Genomic DNA, 20,865 nt, shown 5'->3' on the forward strand with positions numbered 1-20,865 from the left:
ATCCTTGCTCCGCTGTTTCCTCTCCTTCGTTTTCCTTAATCCTTCGAAACGCCGTGGATATCCCTTCGCCAACGACCAACGAAAATTGAATGGAACCGAGAGAGACGGGAAAGAAAAATTCCAATCCTCCGAGAAGGTATAGCCCGATACTAGGCACGTGGGCTTGCACACGCGCTAACGTCTACCCGTGTTCATGCACGAATGTCCAGCGGACGCGCGTACACGCTGTTGAATCGTGCTCGCTCCGATTTCATACGCCTAATTCGAGGAAGCGGGACGACGAGGGTTAGAGAGATAACGAGAACAGTGGTAACGTAACGAACGAAGGAACAGCTAGAAGGAGACGGTATCGAAAGTGGCCAAGAAATGATGGAAGCAAGGACGATAAAGATAGCGTCGGTTAGATGAAATGAGAAAGAGAGAGAAGCAGTGATGAGAAGGAGGGAAATAGAGGAAGAGAGGGAGAGAAGGATTACGAGATAGAAAGAAGAGTAAAAAGGAGTGCAAAGAAAAGGGGTAGGTAGGTAGGTAGGTAGGTACAGTCGAGTCGCGATTCACGGGGTTGTTGAAGCTTCGTGGCTGAAGCGTACAGACGCGTATACAGAAAGAGAGAGAGAGAGAGAGAGAGAGAGAGAGAGAAAGAGAGAGAAAGAGAGAGAGAGAGAGAGAGTAGGAGTGAAGGGGTGAGAGAGAGAAAGGAAGAGAGAGAGGGAGAGAGAGAGAGAGAGAGGAAGAGAGTAACGGCGCCGTGAAACGACAAAGCGGCCATTGCAGGATGGGTGCGGTCCCGCGGGCCAATCAGAGAGACGAGTCGCGGACCGGTCGGCCAATCAGACCGCGCCTTCCACCCGTCTTTTGTTTCTAAATTTGCGCGCGCGGCGGGGACACAATATAACGAGCGCGCGGGACGAAAAGAGGGGTTGGTAATCGTTAACGGTGATATTTTTGTGTGGGAGTGCCGGCTTTCTTCGTCTTTTCTCTACCTCTTCTTTCATTCTACCTTCACCCCTGCGCCTCCTGCCTTGGTCCTACGCCGCGAGCCCTCCTGCTCGCCGTCATCACTCTCGTCGCCTCTCTGTCCGATTCGTTGCCGCGTGAATTTCCTTCCGCTCCTCGATACGCGGCGCGGCCGCGTCGTCTCCATCGAGTTTCTTCGTCCCTTGCTCTGTTCATGCCTGTTCCGCGACCACTCCGACCCCCCTATTTCTTTCCTAATTTCTTTGTAGCTCCTCTTTTCCGGACCCTTTGTCCCGCGTATTTTTTCTTTTTCTTTTTTTCTTTTTTTGTTTCTCCCGTGCGTTCGTGTGCGCGCGCCACGCTGACGCGCGTGTCGCGAAACAACACGAAGAGTGTGTTGCCGCGCGCCGGCCAGTTTTCATATCGATTAGGGGCATTTTCTGGCGGTTGATGCGCGCCCGGCGAGCGTGTTCGTTGTTCCCAACCACCGCCGACTAAAATTTATTCGACGACGCAGAAACAAACGGCTCCGTTAAACAGAGAATTGTCGAGGATCCCGTGAAACGAAATCTCCTCCGCGAGACGTTTAGTTCGCGTTCTATGGCTGACCGACGAATTCAACGACAAAATTTTGATGGACTAACCGTAGCCGTTTGAACCGTAACGAACCGTTAACGTCGAAAGAAAGAGAAGACCGGAAGCGGCTGTTTCCGCTATCAAATGAAATTATCGTGTCCAGTGAGCGGTTTGACAATGCGCCGTCTGTCAGGTTTCGCGCGTTGAATTATTACTTGATTAAACGCGTGGGTTCGGTTACGCCAATGGGACCTGAACAAATTAATTAGTTATGCTCATTGAATCTTATGCAGGCGACGCAACCCGATACATAGAAATTACGCGTTTCATTCGGGAGGACGGTTTGCGCGAGCGTAGAACGTGCTAGTTTCATTTTCGGGATAGTTTCATTCTCTGTAACGTCTGACGCGAGCTCGTCCCATCAGGAAAATGTAGAGGTAACGCTGCATTTTCTTTGAGACGACGCTGCTTGATTTTTGGTATTGAGAGGCTTTCTAATCTCGAACCGGGACAAAGAGGCACAAGAGAAAAGGGAAACGTCTTCTTTGAAGAATGGCAAGCGCTAGGAGCGCTTTCTTCGTCTTCTCTCTGCGACGAAATGAGAAATTGCTGAGACTTTTGCCACTGGTAGGTATTCATTTCGGCGACAATACTTGCTTCTTCAAGATCACGGGAACTTTGCATACACACGCATCGGGACGCTTCACGAACATCAACGACATTCTCGATAATGCGTGCTAAAAAGGATCGCAATAATTGTCAATGTTACACTCTCCGATTCATCGTGTCGCGTGTCGTTCAATTCTTCCATTGCTGACAACCCAAAGAAAGAGAGGCCGGAACGCTCCTGCGGTGAAGTTAATCGAAATGTCTTCGACAGACCTCCGGTCCCGTCTGTTCGTGTAATTGTGCATGCGACTCGCGCGTCTAGTAACATAATCGAAAGTTTCTGCGACCGATTCTGTGCATGTTGCTTCTGTTCAGAAGCAAATGGCCAGAATTTAAATATAAACATCTTATCTGACATCAAGAAGGAAATTTTTGTATGTCGGAGCAAAAAGCAAATATATCGACGAATGCGTATAAATGATATCTAATCGCGACATCTATTGTCTTGTACTATTGTATGTTGGTCCTTGCTGTGTGTATGTGTGTGTGTAGGGACTCCGCGTGGATCACCTCGTGCACTACAATCGTCTTGAAATAGAAAGTTTATATATACAGTTGTTCACATTATTCAAATATACGGATAAATTTAAAGACAGAAGAACAATGCTCCATTGCTTCTGTCCACTCAATCCAACATTGTAATTTCATAAAAATTGATATCTTTGTTGTTGCGCCTGATAAACTGAGCCGCGGCGATCGAACTCGGATAATTCCCCTCTCGTCGGTGAAAATTAATTGCTGTCTAGTTAAAAGTTATCAAGGTACGAACAACTGCTCCGCGCAGAGTACTCTACTGACAGCTGGAAATGCTTGATAGATTTTTTGCCAAGCTGTCGTAAAAGAAACCCAACGAGGCTCGAGGGAGTAGCGCCTGGTTTCCAAATTCACCCCCATACAGGAGGAAAGACCGATCGACTTGACTACTCGTTATCGCGATCGTTCTCCTGCTGGCAATGAGACTGCGTCTGATTGGCGCGTAGAATCTCGCACAAACGGACGTAATTTCGGTGGCTCGGAGGGTTACGAACTTCTTACGGGGGTGCGAAAATTACAGGCTGCCTCGCCACACGTCCTTTCAGCGTGATCGATATATTATATACCTACCGAGCTGAGGGGGTAGGGTCGTCCCACCTTGCCAAGTGTTTTGGACGAAATGACACCACGAATCACCGTTCAATTACCGTTTAATTTCAGCGATGCTGTGCGCGCAAGGATTTAATAATAAATCGTGCCGCAGGTTCGAGACGGACCCGTACGATACAGAAAGATGTTTCCACCGCGTTTGGAATATCATGACTTTAATTTGACAACACGTGCCACGTGCTTGTTAAACACAAGCTGCTTTTTAAACATTCGCTGCTCTTTCCTTTTCGATGCGCGAGATTCGTTTTTTAACGAACCAGCTCGAGCGTACTTTGCCGGAAGCAAATATCTAACAAGTCTAGCAAATCGGAATGCAAATCGAAGGAAAAGAAGTCCGTTTCCCGGTTGAAGTTATCCGGGTAATGAGGCCCGAGACTCCCACGGGTTCGTTCAAAAAAACAACACGCGTATCCAACCATAAGCGACCCATTAGCGAAGAATTTTGACGTGGCTCGTACAATCATGTTGCGTCCAGCAAGAGAAGTGGAAAGCCGGTTGGCTGCGCTGCTGAGAGAGAGAGAGAGAGAAAAAAAAAAAGAAAAATCGACTTCAAGTAGCGACGAACGGCTCGCGAGACCGCAAGTCATCCACGCAGTCCTCTAGAGGGTTCTCAGCCGGCTTCCACGTACGTTCTTTGACAAAGGTTCCACTGAAGGAAGCCCCCATCCTGACAACAGGGCCCCATTGTCAGTCCCCCGTTTCAGACGAGGCGCCATTGAGGATTCGTTAGAACGAGCTCTGCCAGGTAGGGCAGCGCGACCGAGACGCGCGAGGTCTTCGACGTTTCCTTTCGATCGTGCACGATCATTCTTCACTCTCGGCTCGATACGTTTCACGATCTCATAATTACCACTGACTCGCGGAAATCGGAATTCTGTACGACTTCAAAATCCACCATCGAACGTAATCTCGAAAAGAGCTGTTGGTTGTTAGTCAAGTATGGTTTATTCTAGTTGAGAAAAATATTCACTATTTTTCAGAAGGGGAAAATGTAAATTTTTAACGATAATATTCGTCACGTCGTTCGTTTCGCAACGAGAAAAAAAAAAAAAAATGGAACGTTGCCTCTCGAGTTCCCGTGTAAAAATGTGGCACCAAGGAGAAAGAGAATAAGCGTTTCAGTTTCCTGCGAACTCGTTCGTTAATACGTGAGTTACCACGTCGTTGAGATATCGTCCGAGAATAACTCGTTCCGACCTAACAAAATGGCGTTACTTTTGAGAAATTTCGAAATGGAATGCCGGCAGCGTGAACTATCGCCCGTAAAATCGAGCTAAGAGGCTCGTTCGAATTCGATCTCGCACGACAAAGATCCTCGACTCTTCGATTGCTTTCGTCCAATATTTCCTCGAGGAACAGTTTGTCGTTCTTGCCACTGAATTATGTGGTAGACTGACCTGGTTGTAAACGGAAGGTTCTTTTCTTCCGACACACGGAAATGAGTAAAACAACAGACAGCGATGGACTGGAAAATAAAGATGCTCCCCGGTGACTTTGGATCTTGCTTTTACGGAGCAGAATTTAATCAAACGTAACAAAGCTCCTTTCTTTAAATTGCTTCCGAGATCCTCTGATAAACTGTACTCAACCTGTTAACCGGGTCATTTCTTGATCAAAGGCTCCTAAAGTAAAGGAATTAATAATTAATAAAAGCACATTGATCATTTTTTTTGGTAAATCTTGGTTGTTGTAAATGAAATCATAACATGACTTGTTTTTTAATAGATATAACATAATTCTTAGGAAACATTAAAAATTAGTTAAAAATAAGTGTAGAAATTATCACGTTCAAAGATTGGGATTCCAATAACGAAATTAACTCGTCTATCCCGGTTAACAGGTTAAATACATCCCGATTTATCTGCACAATCTGTCGATAGAGGATGACAAAGCAACAGTCAGTAAAAAATACGCACAATACGCAAAGAAGTCTGTCCGACGAGATTATTTCGAAACGACAGACGCGAGCAACCGCAAGGACAAGCAGAAAATTAAGTGCGTGATTCAAGGAGAAAAGTAATCGTTGAAATGAAGCATAATCCCCCTCGCCCCTCCCCGTAGGAACATTAGGAATTTTCATTTTTAATCCACTCGTTTCCGCGCACAATTTGCCGCGAAAGTGGCGCATTACCAGACGACAAGAACAAAACGCTCGTCTCCCTCTTCGCCGCTACCAAAATGGCTCGCGACAATAACGCGTCGTCGGTGAAGACGGTGACGCGACCGCGCGACTCGTCGTATCGCTTCGTGTCGCGGAACCTCGCTGCGAGTGGTAGATTCGAGGATGCTAGACCCGTTTGGTCGTTTAAATCGATGAACAGGAAGAAAAGGGAGGAAAGCTGAAAGTTTGGCTCGTTTCGAGGATATAATCTACCGCGCGAGGAGAAGAAAGTAACGAAGAATCGAGTTACGTTCTCCACCCCCCGACGGGGCTCATTTCTCTTCAACCCTCTTCCGCTCTACTTCGATCTCTCTTCGGGACTCTCTCTCCGTCCATTCCGTGGCTCCATCCCGTCCTCCCGCAAAGAAGCTCGACTAAGAAAGCGTAATGACGCGGAAACGGCTCAAATGACCCGCGAATTTTCACTGGACGAGTCTTCCTACTTGCGCTTACGTTTAATAGGTGACCAACGTCGCAAGTTGACGTAAATTGTGCCGAGGCATTATCATTCGCACGGCGAATTTATGGTAATTTTCGACTCGATTTCAACGCAACTTCCTCTATCGTATCATGGATCGTTCCATCGCATCGTGCTTTCATTGCGCTTTCATCGTATTTGTGATACTTGATCTCTGATCTCGGTTTTTCATTTCGATCAGGCAGCAATGTTTTTACTCGTCATTTGTGTCAATTTGTGTAATTCGAGAGATTAATTTTTTTTTTCTTTTTCTTTGAAAATCTGTTTGGTTTCGGGATTAGTGACTGACTGATCGAAATTGTCCGTCTTGCAAAGGGCTGTCTGTTATTTCGCTTGAAAGAGGAGACGATCGGGCAGCATGGTATTTTCTGAAAAATTCAATTCTTCTCTAGAGACGGGACATGACAGGTGGATATCCTGGATAAAGGACTAAGGAGGACTCCAGTTCGAGTACCTAGAGAAGACGTTAACACGTTCTAAAGGCCGTGCTAACGCTGTGTAAACAGCGCCGAGCTCGAAAATTAGCTCTTCTCGGTCGGGTAAAATAAATATTTTCGCGTCGGACCGTCGTTAACGGATTATGAAAATCTTTTTTTTTTTTATTATTGCACACGGAGGTTCGTATGGAGAGCATCAGTAACGAAAGATTCGATCTGAAATTGCACGATCGTCCGTAAAATACACCGATACTTGATTATACGTACACTTTTGATTTTATTTGCCAAAACTTTCGAAACTTTTTGTTTCTCAATGTTCCAAACGTTTCGACTTTCTCAACTTTTATATTTCTTCTCAAATTTCTCAAACTTGAACATCAAATTTCACTGTTCGTTGTATCAGATTCGTCGATTCGTAGATTGCAGATTGCAAGAATCAAATCATCGCGGCAGACGCAAATAGATATACGACGTTCGATTAATACCAACCTCTGTCTTTCTCTCTCTCTCTCTCTCTCTCTCTCTCTCTCTCTGCTCGTATAAGAATCAAATAAACCCACAGGCTATAAATTCCATAGAAAGGACAAATCGTTGCGAGGCGAGGCACTTAATTAAATTTCACGGGATTGCTGCAAGGACATTCGTATCCGACCCCCGCCGTAACAGGTTTCGCATGCTCGGTTCTTGGATTGGGGTGTGATTACGCACCAGGCCCTGGCTAGAAAATCGTCGGTAGGAAATTTCGTGGCAGGCCTCTGCCCAATTATTGATTTTGTCTTTTCGATGGCCACGAACGCGACAGAAAAGCGATGCACGCGCACACTCGCGAAAGGCTACGACGCACAGAAGGGTGTTCGCGTGTGTACGCAGGCCGGAGGGGTTACAAAGCTACGAACGCATTAAATACTCGAGAGCGCAGTGTCCTCGGATGAGCTTTACACACACCGACACACGCTCAGACCGTCGCATACAAACAGCCAGGCACGCACGCGACACGCACAAAGGCAGAGGCTAAATTGATTGCGTCTAAAATCCAACGAGCTTTCTCGGCTTTTCGTTTCCAGCCGCGAACCGCAGCAACGCGAACACGAAGATGGCGAGGAATAACCTTTGTAGCGGGGCGACGAGCACACACGTTTCACAAAAATATAACCTTGCAAAGAGGCTTTCTCTTTTTCCTCTTGCTATCTTTCTTTCTTTCCCCCGCGCTTTTTGCCCCTTCATTCCTCTCTCTCTCTCTCACCCCCTCTCTCTCACTCACTCACTCACTCTCTTTCTCTCTCTCTCTCTCTCTCTCTCTCTCTCTCTCTCTCTCTTCGTGGATGCATGCCTACCTCTCTGAAAACGGATCACCCTCCCTTCCGGAGGCTGAAGAGCTCCGTTTCGCGTCGCGCCACCATGATAAATAAGTTTTTCGTCGGGAAACGCTCTGATCAAAAGGAATTTTCCACGTTGCTGGCCGGAAGCTGACCTAATGGAGTTCGAGCAACACGACCTATCGGAATAATTTTCGAGAGAGGGAAATTTCACTCGAAGACGCTTCATACAGAAACTTTGAAGAAGCAGTTTTCGTCGTCGCGGTGATAAAAATTGACAGTAAAAATGATTCCAACTAGATTTTTAATAGGGAATTGATTCGACAAAGCGGAATCGAACGAACGCGACGTTTACGTTTTTAGAGTGGACGCTCGTGGATTCGTTAACGACGGCAAATAAGGCTGCTAGTAAAAACACGAATTGTACTGATCAAAAGAAATTTTCAACGCACCGGTAATCGTAAATCGCGAAACGACTCGAAAACGCACAGACTCAATGGCACGCGTAATTTCACGCGGCCGGCTTTTTAGATTCGAAGCGTTTTTACGTATAATGGCAAGCGATTACGTGACAATTCCAACGTTTTGCAACAGAGTGTCGGGTACAATGTTTTTCCCAAATCAATTGATCGCGAACCAATCGCGGAAAAAGATTCGTCCCATTGAACAACGCCGCTTCCCATTTAAACAGTCGTCCGGTCGTTTCACCCTGCCTCTGTGTCGGTGACATAATTGTCGATGAATGGAATTAAAATCGAATTATAGGATTTTCGCGTGTGATTCAGCGGACAACAATTCCCCGTCGGGGAACGATCCTAATCCCGTCGTAAGGAGCGACCGATCGTACGGGCATAAAAGCAGCCCAAGCCTATGGGTACATGGTCGGTCTTCGAATCCAATAGCTCATGGTGCCTGCAACCCTCATAATAGGGTTGTGGCCGGTGACGGCTTCAACCTCATGAATTTTCTATCGCTCGTCGCCGAATGATTAAATGATCTTTACCGATGAAGGGCGAGGGTTTTTGACTTCCGCGTGTCGAGACAGACACTGACAAGTGGCTTTCACCCCTCTTGACACTTACGCATCCCCAAAAGAGAGGTGCTATAAATTTGGGTGAAATTGTCTGAGAAATTATTACTTTAACTATTATTTTTTTTACATTTAAAGAAATTACATCGATGCTTGTACTCTTTTTTTGTTGGATCTATTTGAGGGTTCGTTAAATGTTTAAGAAACTATCGATATACTGCAATAGTAACTATATAAATTGTATAATGTATAGCGATAGTTTAATTCAGTTGAAAAGAATGGATTATGAACTATTGTCGCGATAATGCCCAGTTTCCTAAAAATTCCTATTTCTAACTTCTTAACCCTTTCAGTCCTAAAGAAAACATAAAGCATTCTACAGTATACACAATTTTGCTTGTTATATTTTGTTTCAATCCTAATGATACATACATGTCCCAAATGAATTTTTAAGGGAATTTTTTTTTTAAATTTGTTGCAAAGAATTTTGTTTAGTGGAAATTCTAATGATGTATTGATATCATTATTAGATAGCATTATTCAAGAAATAGTTTGCATCTAAAATACATAATCTACCTTGTTTTATACTTTATTGTGTCTAAAATTTTTGAACTCTATATTCACGTACAATGTCTTTGAAATAAAAGATATATTTCACAGTAATTTAACTATTTACTCTGAATATCGATAACAATGAATCGTATCATTACTGGAACATATATGTAGAGGGTCTCGTAACATAACTTGAAATAACTCGTAAGTTATTTATAAAAAAAATGTTTCAAACAAAAAGTTGCGTGGTTTCTAGAGGGAACAATAATATTATAATCGTCTTGTTATTTCGCTTCTTTATCGAGATATGAAAGTCGCGTTGGAATGATATATTATTTTATTTTATTCGTTGATCTGTGAAACTTGACATTCTCCATAAAAAAAAATATTGTGTAACCTATGTAAGTCGAAGAACTATTATTTTAGGAAATATTCCTAATTTTAATCCCGTAAAATGTATCGTACGAAAGACAAGGAAAGACAAGAACAGTATTCTCGTATTCATACTTGTCTTCTTCCATGCATAGAATTTATCCTAATCTCTAACTTAAAACCTGCAAGCCGATTTTTTTGGGACAAATATATTTCACTTCTCTATATTTAAGACTTCAAAATTAAATTGAAAAAATAGAACTAGATTGGGAAAATAGGTATGTTTTTGATACGTTCTTTCTATCGGCCTCATATTATATGCTTCACAATCTATTCAGTTTTAACAATGGTTTTTTCTTCGATGTCTAATTTCAATTGCTCAATTTTGTGAAGTGATGAAATTTGGAATTGCAAGATATTGTGTACAACTCACTAATTTTCTTAGTATCATTTTTTACTGTCAAAACAGAAATGTAACAAAATAAACATAAACATACTATCATTAACGACAGCTGAACTTGACTACAGGAATTGCACCTACGTTTTAGACCAAATGAACAAATTCGACTCTCGCTTCGAACCAATTCGATTTGTATCGTTGCCACATCAAACGAGTGTTGATTGTAACAAATGAGTATAAATTTGATCCAAGTGGAGGCGAACGTGCATCTGTCCTCTTTTGGTTCAAACGCGTCGTGACGCAAAATGCATTCGATGAAGAGCTACTCTGTCGAAAAATATCGAGTCCGAGACGTGGACGAGCGTGGTGGAAACAAAAATCCACGAACTCCCAGAGAGACGAGGGCGCGCAAATCACGAGGATGTTCACGCGTCAGCCGATAATTTAGCGAACGACTGTATGCATCGGACAGTTTCTTAGGTGGATGATTCTCGGGAAAGGAAAGAGGCCGGCTCGAAGCTCGTAAAACCAGCGGCAAACAAAGCGATGAATTCCGGTTGGCCGCGTTCCACCCCAAAAATTGACCAATAACGCGCATCTCGAGTAACCCTGGCGCGGAACGGTCGGTGGCGCTCGCGCCGGCTGGCAAATAAATAAGGGTCTCTCTCCGCGGCCGAAATCGGACTCGCGGAGTATCTAGCAATTTGGGCGTAGCGGGATTGTCAACGGTACCGCTTATAAATTCTAATAAACCCCATTGCACCACGGCGAAATCTACAGGGAGTGGGTGGCGGGTGGCGAACGCTCGATCCCGAGGGCGCGCCAGGGGTTGAAGCGGGGTGCACGCGAACAAGGGGATACCGCTGGATGCGGATATAAATCTCGACTAACCGAATTATGTTAGAAGCATGGGCCGAAGTTTCGCCACGCCCTCGTCGCCGATGAAACGCTATCGAAACCTCGAGTCTGCTTGTTGAAAATTGTTCAAGCAAGACGGAGGGAGAGGAAACGCGTGTGTAAATTGAGAAGAAGAAGATTGTTTATATTGAAGACACGTTGATCAATGTAGGAATCACGTCACGCTGATTCTCGAATCGAAATGAAGATTAGTTTTCGAGAAAAATTAACGTGCCTGGCTGTTGTTTAACGTGTCCGTCTGATATCCTTAATATATGCTCAAGGACATCTCGTTTCACTAGAAAGATCCTCCCGTTTGGCGCTCCTGAATAATCCTCCCGAATACTGTGTGTCGCAGGGTCCTCGCGCGACCGAATACAGAGGCTATCACCCGATTGCGGTTTGTGTTAATACGATCTACAGCTATTTAATGTAAACCACGTAGAGATATAGTCCAATAAGATCTGGATAATAACATTCGGTTAGTCTAACGGCTTGATTTGGTTCCCTGTTGCACAGAATCGATCACCCCAATCAGGTGATTCTCGGATAACTAACTAAACTCGCTCGGTGTCGAAGGAAATCGGATTAATCTAAAAAATTGACTTAGGATAACACGATCTATGAGCGACATAATCAATCTATGAGCAACACCTCGTACACGAAACTTGACAGTTTCTGTTGCGATTAAACTACCGATTTTTACACATTTTTTTAAAATTTAAACAATAATTCATAAAGTATCTAAATTACAAAGCTTACAATATTTGGCACGTAAATCAGTTTGCCGAAAATACAAATTGTATGCTATTTTTATAATATTTAAACTTTTGAAAAATATTAATTTGCAGGGAAATTCACGATCTAATTGTAACTCTCGCCTGAAATTATCAACTTTTCTACGTAATTATGGACTGCTCGTAACTGTAATCTAGACGATATCAATTCACTCTCTTGCGAGATCCTTTCTGGTTGTCAGGGCCAAGTCATGACTAAGGTTCCAGACCCTTCTTGCGGTCCTTCGTCCAGCAAGTGTCCCACCTAATGATGTTCCGGCGCGTGCCACTTCGCAGCATGGGGTCTATTCCCGAACCCCATGCTCCCAGCTAACCGAACTATTTGCTGGCTGATGACCAACGAGCCCTGTCGAACATGCTTGTTCGCGCATTATGTCGCAAGCAAGTGATGCGTTTTTCGGGGGTTAATGCAACTTTGCAGGTCCGCCGCACGCGTTTCTTATTGGACGAGATTAATTCGCTTACCAGCTCCCTAGGTTAGCCTGTGGGAATCCAGATAACTATTATTCGCACCGTCGATTATCGTATATCATTTCAAATGATCTGTAAGAACATTCGCATCAGAAGTAATAAGCGATATTTTCTACCATTTGTCGCGGGTTTACGACGCCAAGTCTCTCTTGTTCTATTTCGCACGCGTCTTTCTTTGAACGAAACCACTCTACAAGGATCACAAAGGCGATCGTCTCGAGGATCCTTCGCGAAATTGAAATACGATCGCGTTTCTGTAACGTGTAACACAATCGAGGAGATAAAAGGAACGAGAGTGGCCAAAGAGAAAACGGAAGAAAGATGACTCAAGGAAGAAAGCGTTTAATAACTACGTAAGGGGTATCGAATATGTCCCGGCATCGGTTTGAGCTTTGACGATACGGCCATTGAACAGAGGATCGGGAGATGGCGTGGGATGGTGAGAGTGCGGCGTGACGAAAGAGGGAGAACCAGAACTCGATATCTCATTATCGGTCGATCGTAAATTGTAGTTACCGGTGGGGAGTAACGAGATCTCCAATTATCCTTGGGACAGTATCAGCTTGTGCGGCGTGTATAGGTGTTATCGTGGCGATGATTCGAAGGTGGTAGGTATTCGCCGATAGATAGCGGTGTATAACTCGTCTATTGGGCAGGGATGCTCGAATTGCGAAAAACAATATCGGCCAAGTTGCTAACATAAAAGTAACGGTCTCGTTTCCTCGCGTTTTATTGGCAACTTGGTCTCCCTGTTTTGCCGCTTCCTACTCTACTCTCCTTGCCTTGCCTTGCCTTGCCTTGCCACGCCACTCCTCGCCTTGCCTCGCCTCGCCGCCCGTTTTTCTGTCGTACGTGGTATTCCTGGCTGGCTGGCTGCCTCTCTTCACGGCGAAAATCAAAAAGCTTTCGGTTAGGTAGACCTTCGAGGACCCTCGTCCTGCTAGTACCTGACGGCAACTCTTCAGCTTCAGTTTCAATACATCGTGCTGGCATCGAGCTCGAGTGTTGCAGCAAGAAGCAGGCAGGTGGGTGCCGTCGACTTGTTCTCTCTATCTCGGTATCTCTCCCTCCCTTCTCCTCGTCGATACTCCCCTACCATCCTGCAGAACACCTCTTTCCGTTCTCCTCCTTCTGCTCCGTTCTCTCTTCCTCTTTCCGCGCTTTCGTACGATCGTTGGCTATCCCTGACTTCGCGACCGTGTATCTTACACCGGTGTATTGGTAATCTATAGCAAGTTACCGCGAGTCCCTATCTTCTCCTATCTTCGGGGCGCAGCCTCCCCGGACCATCCACCCTCTTTGCTTCGCTTCGTATCTATTCTCCGTACCAACACACTAACCCATCCTAACTTGAACGCCACTGTAGCATTCGTTCCGAGTCTTTCCCTCGATCTTCCTATCGATGTCCTTCTCTTTATCTCGGTATCGCTCGCTGCGTGTGCTTCCCTTGCTCGCCACTCTCCCCCTCCCTCTCTCTCTTTCTCTTCTCCCTCTCCCCCTCCCGCCCCCCTCTTTGCCCCTTTCCGCTTTCCCTCGGTTCTCCCCGTCACACTTTATATATCAGCTATCCCTCTCTCTTTATTCCCATTCCCATTCTCATCCTCTTGTTTTGGTCCAATAGTCAGTCGCCGGTCTGATCGATGATACGCCAACAGCCAGCACTGCGCATGGCCGACTAAATACAAACTCACTCCTTATTATACCGGGTGTGCCAATAAAGGGGGTGGCGGGCCAGAGAATGGGAAGGACGTGGCGGGTGGGAGAGAAGGAAGACGAGAAGCCCACCGTTGAAGCTCTCGCTCCTTCGAGTCGTCCAATACCACCATAAAAGATCCTCTTCCTCCTCGTTGCCGTTCCTGCTACCACTGCTTCTGCAATGCAGCCCTCAACCCCTACCATTCTTGCTGCCTCTGCGCCTGTATATATGTATATATATATGTGTATATATATATATATATATATATATATCCATTCTGTCAGCGTACTTCGATGTCTCTGTCTTTGTCTCTTGTAAGCTATTCCAGGATACCGAAAGGATAATCTCGGCACGCGATTTCCGATTTCCCGAATATCCGAACGAGTCTCGGCCGAGTTCGTCGACCCGAGGAACTTTCACCAATTCCAGTCGTCAAGTTCTTCCATACATTCTTCTTCACCTCGTCTCACGAGCTTTCTTCTTCGAGGCAACGTATTACTGCTTTTAAGATCTTTGGTTACGATTCTCTCTCTCTCTCTTTCTGTCGCTTCTCAAACGGCTTTACCATTTCTTTCGAATTGTCCGTCTCTTTTGAACACCGATAATCCTATTCCGAATCAAACTTCTCGATGGTTTATTCTGGACGGTAGAAGCGAAGTAGATGCTGAACGGTAAGTGTTTGTTCTGAAATAGAAGTCGAAGAAGAGGATAGGGTACTTCAATGAACCGGTTGTGCTCGAGGAACGTTTAAATCCGATTCGTTGGTCGCGAGGACGGGGCCGGTTATCTTCATTGGATGCAATCGCCGTCGTAAAGTCACTTAGAAATCGAATAACAGCTTTATGATCGGTACAGTCATTTACGCGTCAGTGGATAGAACACGGCTGTACTCTCCCTCTCTCCTCTCCCACTCTTCGATCAATGAGCGATTTCCTACAGGATTCTCTCGTTTCGCGCGACCATTACCATTTCCGCGACGTAGCCTTAATCCCTTTCATTTCTCCACATCCTACTCTCCCATCTGCTTTTCCGCTTTCATCTTTCCGGAATGATGGACTATTACGTTCGATTACGCAGTTCTCGGCTTTGAATCGCGAAACGGTTTCAAACCAACCGATCGACGATGTCAAAGATTTCAAGGGGATGGAATTAAAAAAAGGAAAGAGAAGAATGAAAAGAGAAATGAGAAAGAAAGAAAGGAAACGTCACCGACGATGTCAGAGATGAGCCTTTCTACCGTAGAATTAACGCGAGCCCTTTGGAAAAGCGAGACTCGTCGACGGATTACGGATTTTAAAAGGGCCAACCCGTCCCCGTTTTTCCTTATCGATGAAACAAAAGCGCATTTTATCTGAGAGAGCGGGTCAACATTTGCATGAGTATTTTTCACGCCTGTGGGGCGTGAGGTGGGCCGCGGGAAAAAGGCCGGCTAGCTTGTTCAAACCTAGGCGGAAGATAATTTCAGGGTGGCAGCACAAATTGACAGGGCAACGCGTTCCCATTCATTCGAATTACGTTCCAATTCTGCTGGTGACTTTAGCATTGTTGCTACAAATTGGTACACGCCCTGGCCTCCGGCCTAGGCCACCCCCACGTGCGTCTGCCTCGTACACACGTTTCGCAAATGATGCGTGTTCAGGCCTTTTTAAATAACATCCTCCAACGATCGCGTATACGCAATCGCGACTACGGGAAGAATGTCGTTGATGGATTTTACGTGGTAACTTTATGTAGAAAATAGCTTGTACACGAAGCTTCGTAACTGAGTTTTTCACCGTCATTTCAGGGGTAGTTTCAATAACGCGAAAAATTGTTCGAAATTTAAAAGATAGTATTTAACAATAGGACGTCGATTTCGTATACTTAAATTGTAGGATATAATTAAATATTATAATATAATATATATTATAATATTTAAACTTAATATTAATTTTTAATAATATTACATATTATATATATTATATATAATATTAATATTACTAAATATTATAATATATCCGATATATTAACAAATATATCGGATATATTAATAAATTCGAAATATACTCAGTCAGATTTTCGCATAATATACATAAGCTATTTTTATACTACTTGGCATTAATAATTTGCGATTTAAGCGAAAAAATTGTAGATATAACACGGCAGCATATATCCATCATTTCTTCAACTTAATCACTTTGTGTCGAATTGGTAGAATGATAAAAAATTAACAACGAAAAGATAAATAACTAAATTGGCAAATTCTTCTATTAACTAAAAATCAAATCAATTTCTGTTACATCATATTAATCCTACTTTCATGTATACATGATCGATTTCGTATCAATCTTATTTTCTTTATTTTTGTCTAACGATCAACTATACAGCTTCCTTTCTGTGTTGTCTCCGATCACAAATTCAAAACTGTTACATATTATTAGATGCCTATACAGACGAATAATATGTAAAAGTGAGCACACGACTTGTAAAAGAATAAGAAAAAAGACATGGAATAAATTCTTTTGATTTGAGACTTTGTTTTCGAGAAGATCAAATAAGAAAATTTATCAAGTACATATGTACCAAGGCAATTTTAATGAAACAAAAATTCGAAGTTTATTTTCTTGAAAATGAAGCTTCAAATGAAAATTAAATCTACATGCTATAAAATGATATAACCTTGCCTAAGGAAAATACCCTAAATTGACACAGGAGTTAAATAAAAAAAAAAAAGAAAACGAAATCCCATAACTTTTTCATTCAACTTGAACGTTGGTAAATATAATGAAAAAATCGGGCAAATATGTGGTTACCTAAATAGCCATCCACCATCGCATAGGAATATCATTTTCCACACGTTCAATATTGAGAGGGTGTAAAACACTCTCTCAAGTTGCAATCGTAAAATCGTTATCAAAGAACAACCGAACCAAAAAAAAAAAAAAAAATTCAGCGTTTAAATTATGGCAAACACGAACGGGCGGTATTTTATACAAAAAGTGAACATCAAGTCTGCGCACATCACAATTACTAATTTCTCACGATTACTCTACTTATAATTAGTTCAGAGAGGGGTTAGTATGCGAAACTTGGAAATCGAGCTCGTTAAAGTTGAAACTCGTGTCCGGGGATGCGAGCGTGACCGGAGGAAACGACACGCGACTCCTCCCTAGGTGGTCCGATGATCAGAATCGTTAACAAGTAGTCTAACAGGACGCCGAGCCGCGAAAAACAGGATAACGAACTCCAAGTTGATCGTTTAAGCGGAATAGTTAACTACGGACTATCGTGGAACCGCACGCATGAAACTGATCGCACGTCGCGCTCATAGTATCCCAATTAGTAGACAATGATCATTAAATGGGCAAGTGGGTACAAATATATTGTCGGCGAAGTTCTGTCGGTAGTTCTAGACTCGTAACGGACTGCTAGTAAGTAGTTTTCCACTTGATGTGACTTCCGCGATTAGTCATGTTTTCCCCGCGTTCGTTCCTTTTTCGTCGTTTGAGAAATTGCCACTTGGTGCAACTTGCGTCCGAGACTACAAGCGAAATGAACGTAATGAATTTGTTGTTTCAGGTCTGGTTCCAAAATCGGAGAGCAAAATGGCGTAAAACCGAGAAGTGTTGGGGCAGAAGTACCATAATGGCGGAGTACGGCCTGTACGGAGCAATGGTGCGACACTCTTTGCCTCTCCCAGAGACTATACTGAAAAGTGCCAAGGAGAACGAATCGGTGGCGCCATGGTTGCTAGGTAAGAGTCATCAAAACTTTTTCGGCCAGAGTGTTAGAACGAACGAAAGCATTAAGTTTTGCTAACTTCGTAGATGATTCAGAAATCTTGCTATTAAGAAAGGAAAGTACAGGTGAATACGCGCTAGTGAATAACCTGTCCGTCGACTCGGCGGTTACTTGTCTCGTTAAAAATTGATATTGTTGAAGGCGCAAGCAATGCTTAATGAAAACTCTATGCCTCGCCTTGGCAGAAAATATACAAGTCTCGACTTTGTTTTTCTGTTCGCCTCTGTCAGCTCAATCATCTAAGACGAGCAGCTTTAGTCAAGATATCGAAAATAATCAAGAACTGATTGACTGTGGCCCCGCAGGGATGCACCGGAAGTCAATCGAAGCAGCGGAACACCTCAAGTCCGGCGGCGAGGACAGCGGAAATGATCACAATGGAAGCGGAAGCAGCCCCCATCATAATCATCATCAAGGTGGACCGACCAGCTCCGAGAGCGGACAAGAAAGTCAGGATGGCATGGGGCCTTCTTCGTCGTCAGGTAATAATTCCTTTCAATTCCTCACGATTCTGTGCATCTACGGCGATACTGATTCCGGACGAACGACGGTACGGAAAATAGCGGGGACTCAATTCCAAGTTTCTAATTCATTGCTCGTAGAAGGGAGAATAGAAATTTTAAAAAAAGGGAGAACAACGACCGTTTAAAGGATTCCCACGAAAACTGAGATTAACATCGTGAAAATTCTGTTTATTAGGAATCGTTCAGGATACGGAGCAGCTAAGGAACGAGAGTATCGCCTGCTTGAGGGCGAAAGCGCAGCAGCACCAGCTGCAGTTAAGTCTACAACCCACGGCTGCGCCCACCAGCACCTCGTACCCTGCAGGACCGCCGTCGAGCACGCTCCACGCCTCTGTTTAATCAACGTTTCGACATTCCTTTCACGAATCATCGAAACTAGAAGACGTTCAATACTTCGAGAACAGCTACACGTTCGAACTTTAAACGCTGCGTTTCCAGCCAGAAATTTCCCGAATCATCATCATCCACGCGATTGAGTTTCAAAAGATGGATGCTTTTCGAAGAGATTGTCTTAAGCGAGAACTAATCGCTAATCGCTCGACACCAAAAAATTATTCGTCTCTTCTTTAGGTCGCAACAACACTTGCGACATCAAAGTACCGAGTCTAATTTCGACGAATCAGGGTAAACGTTTATAAAGATACCTGTACCAAGGACTGTATAGACGAAGCATACCACACACATTTATACACACAACGAATATAAATCGTTTACGTTCGAACGATCGTCACACGATCGAGCTAAATCACACACGTACACACAAGCACACAAATTCACACGCATACACATCGAAGCGCTGATCGATGTCGCGCAGAGCCTACGCAATTCTCGTGTTTCGCGTATCACCTTCGAACGAATCGACAATAAGAGGAACTGTCGATCACGAAGGGGACGAACAACGAGAATTACTTCGAGTCGGTCCTCATTCAACGAAACGGTGGCCTATGGACGGCCAAGTACAATGACGAATCATCGATCGCGGTGTGACAAAGCTCGCTTCCAACGTCGACAACGACTCGTTCTCGCGATTCGCTGCGTTCCTCGGAGGGGGCACGCCTCGAAACTCTGCCTCTCGTGTCGATGATCGAGAGTGAAAGAAATCATCGTCGGGACTCGACGGGCAACTTGTTGCAGATAGCTGTCTGCGCGAGCGAGTCGCAGACGAATCGACGCCAAGTGGGAGGCGAACAACTAATTAAGAGTTATAGCCGCTTTAAATAGTGCGAGTATAAATAATATACATATGTATGGCGAAGCGCGTGTGTGTGATGCATCGCGACAGTGAGACAGAGAGAGTGTGAGAGAGAAAGAGAGAGAGAGAGAGAGAAAGAGGAAGAAAGCGAGAAAGTGAGCACGTAAGAGTATGCCTGCGTATATCTTGAAACGAACATTTCGCCTTTAGGGAATCACCGAACGATTTGCAACGAACAACAAGCTAAATAAATTATCGTGACAAGTGAGACGAGTTTACGAATAATAAAAATCACCAGACACATCGAACTTCGACCTCGAACACGCCTTCTGTGACGTTGCATCGAAGCGATATTCTTTCCAGTTCGCGAGAAGTTGGAAAATCGCGCGAAAACTCGCGACAGATGCCACAACTGCGGATTAATTGATCATAAAAGCGTACGTGATGAGAGTTAGATGTATGTTAGAGAGAAAGAGAGAGAGAGAGAAAGAGATTCTCCGGATAACGCTCTGTGTATGTGCGTGCGTGAGAGAGAGAGAGAGAGAGAGAGAGAAAAGCAGAGAGAGAGAAAGGCAGAGAGAGAGAAAGGCAGAGAGAGAGAGAGAGTGCGATGGAAAATGTTTATTAGAAAACACTTCCTATACTCAAGTACTTAAAAAAAAGACGTAACTGTTGTCAAATGTGCAATATATCGGTATAAGTTCTAGCTTGGTAAGACATTATACTTTATTTACGGATACAACTACGTGAGGTAATTGTCAAGGTAATGATGACAGACGGCCGAGAAGGGTCAAAACCGATTCGAATGGATCGCAGGATGCAATCTATACGTCAACGAGAGGAATTTCAAATCTTTGTACATCTTTGCAACGATTGTGAAATTCCAGAACGACACGACTATTAGAAATGAACTTTTCCACGAAGGAAGGAATTTATTACTCGCATAATTAAAGAATCAAATTGAATTAGATTAAAGAGAAAATTATTAAAAACGTAAAAAGAGAACAGAGCTTTTCGGCAAGATATTTAATCATTCCTCTCGTTTTGCATCTTGTTGTTAACAAAACAAAAAAAAAAAAACAAATCTCGGCAAAAGTAAACGTTTCCGCAAAAGTATTTTTATTCTTTCACTCTTTGAGGCCAATTTTTGCGCCGCGCTGCCACCGTTACCTTACCCCTGCCCACTGTATATAAATATATATAAATACAAAATATATATATATATATATATATAAATATACATAAAAAGAATATAAATGCGAATATATGTGGTTACGAGGCACCCTAAGTCGGACGAGTCTCTTTGCGAGTTTTGTGTTCACCATCGTTCTCGTGATCGTCACCCCCATGTTTTCAAGCAATTACTTCCCCCGATCGCGTCACTTTTGCACATTTCGTTCTTTCCCGTGAGCGTGAG

The 20,865-nt window shown here is 43.9% G+C and overlaps 1 protein-coding gene across 2 annotated transcripts in view; it reads left to right on the top strand.

The window, feature by feature from the left end:
* Positions 1–19,990, top strand: part of LOC122533426 (visual system homeobox 2-like) — a 59,025-nt gene extending 39,035 nt beyond the window's left edge. Inside the window, exons 5-7 of one of the 2 annotated variants that reach the window (XM_043663081.1) lie at positions 17,511–17,685; positions 17,963–18,214; positions 18,432–19,990. In XM_043663081.1, the coding sequence (XP_043519016.1) occupies positions 17,511–17,685; positions 17,963–18,214; positions 18,432–18,595 (591 nt within the window). In that variant the 3' untranslated portion in view covers positions 18,596–19,990. The remainder of the gene's footprint in view (positions 1–17,510; positions 17,686–17,962; positions 18,215–18,431) is intronic. The other variant, XM_043663082.1, reaches the window with a different exon arrangement.
* Positions 19,991–20,865: the final 875 nt, after the last annotated feature.

Source organism: Frieseomelitta varia, unplaced genomic scaffold, assembly GCF_011392965.1.
Source record: "Frieseomelitta varia isolate USP_RPSP 00005682 unplaced genomic scaffold, Fvar_1.2 scaffold_53, whole genome shotgun sequence".
NCBI classification, from domain to species: Eukaryota; Metazoa; Arthropoda; class Insecta; order Hymenoptera; family Apidae; genus Frieseomelitta; species Frieseomelitta varia.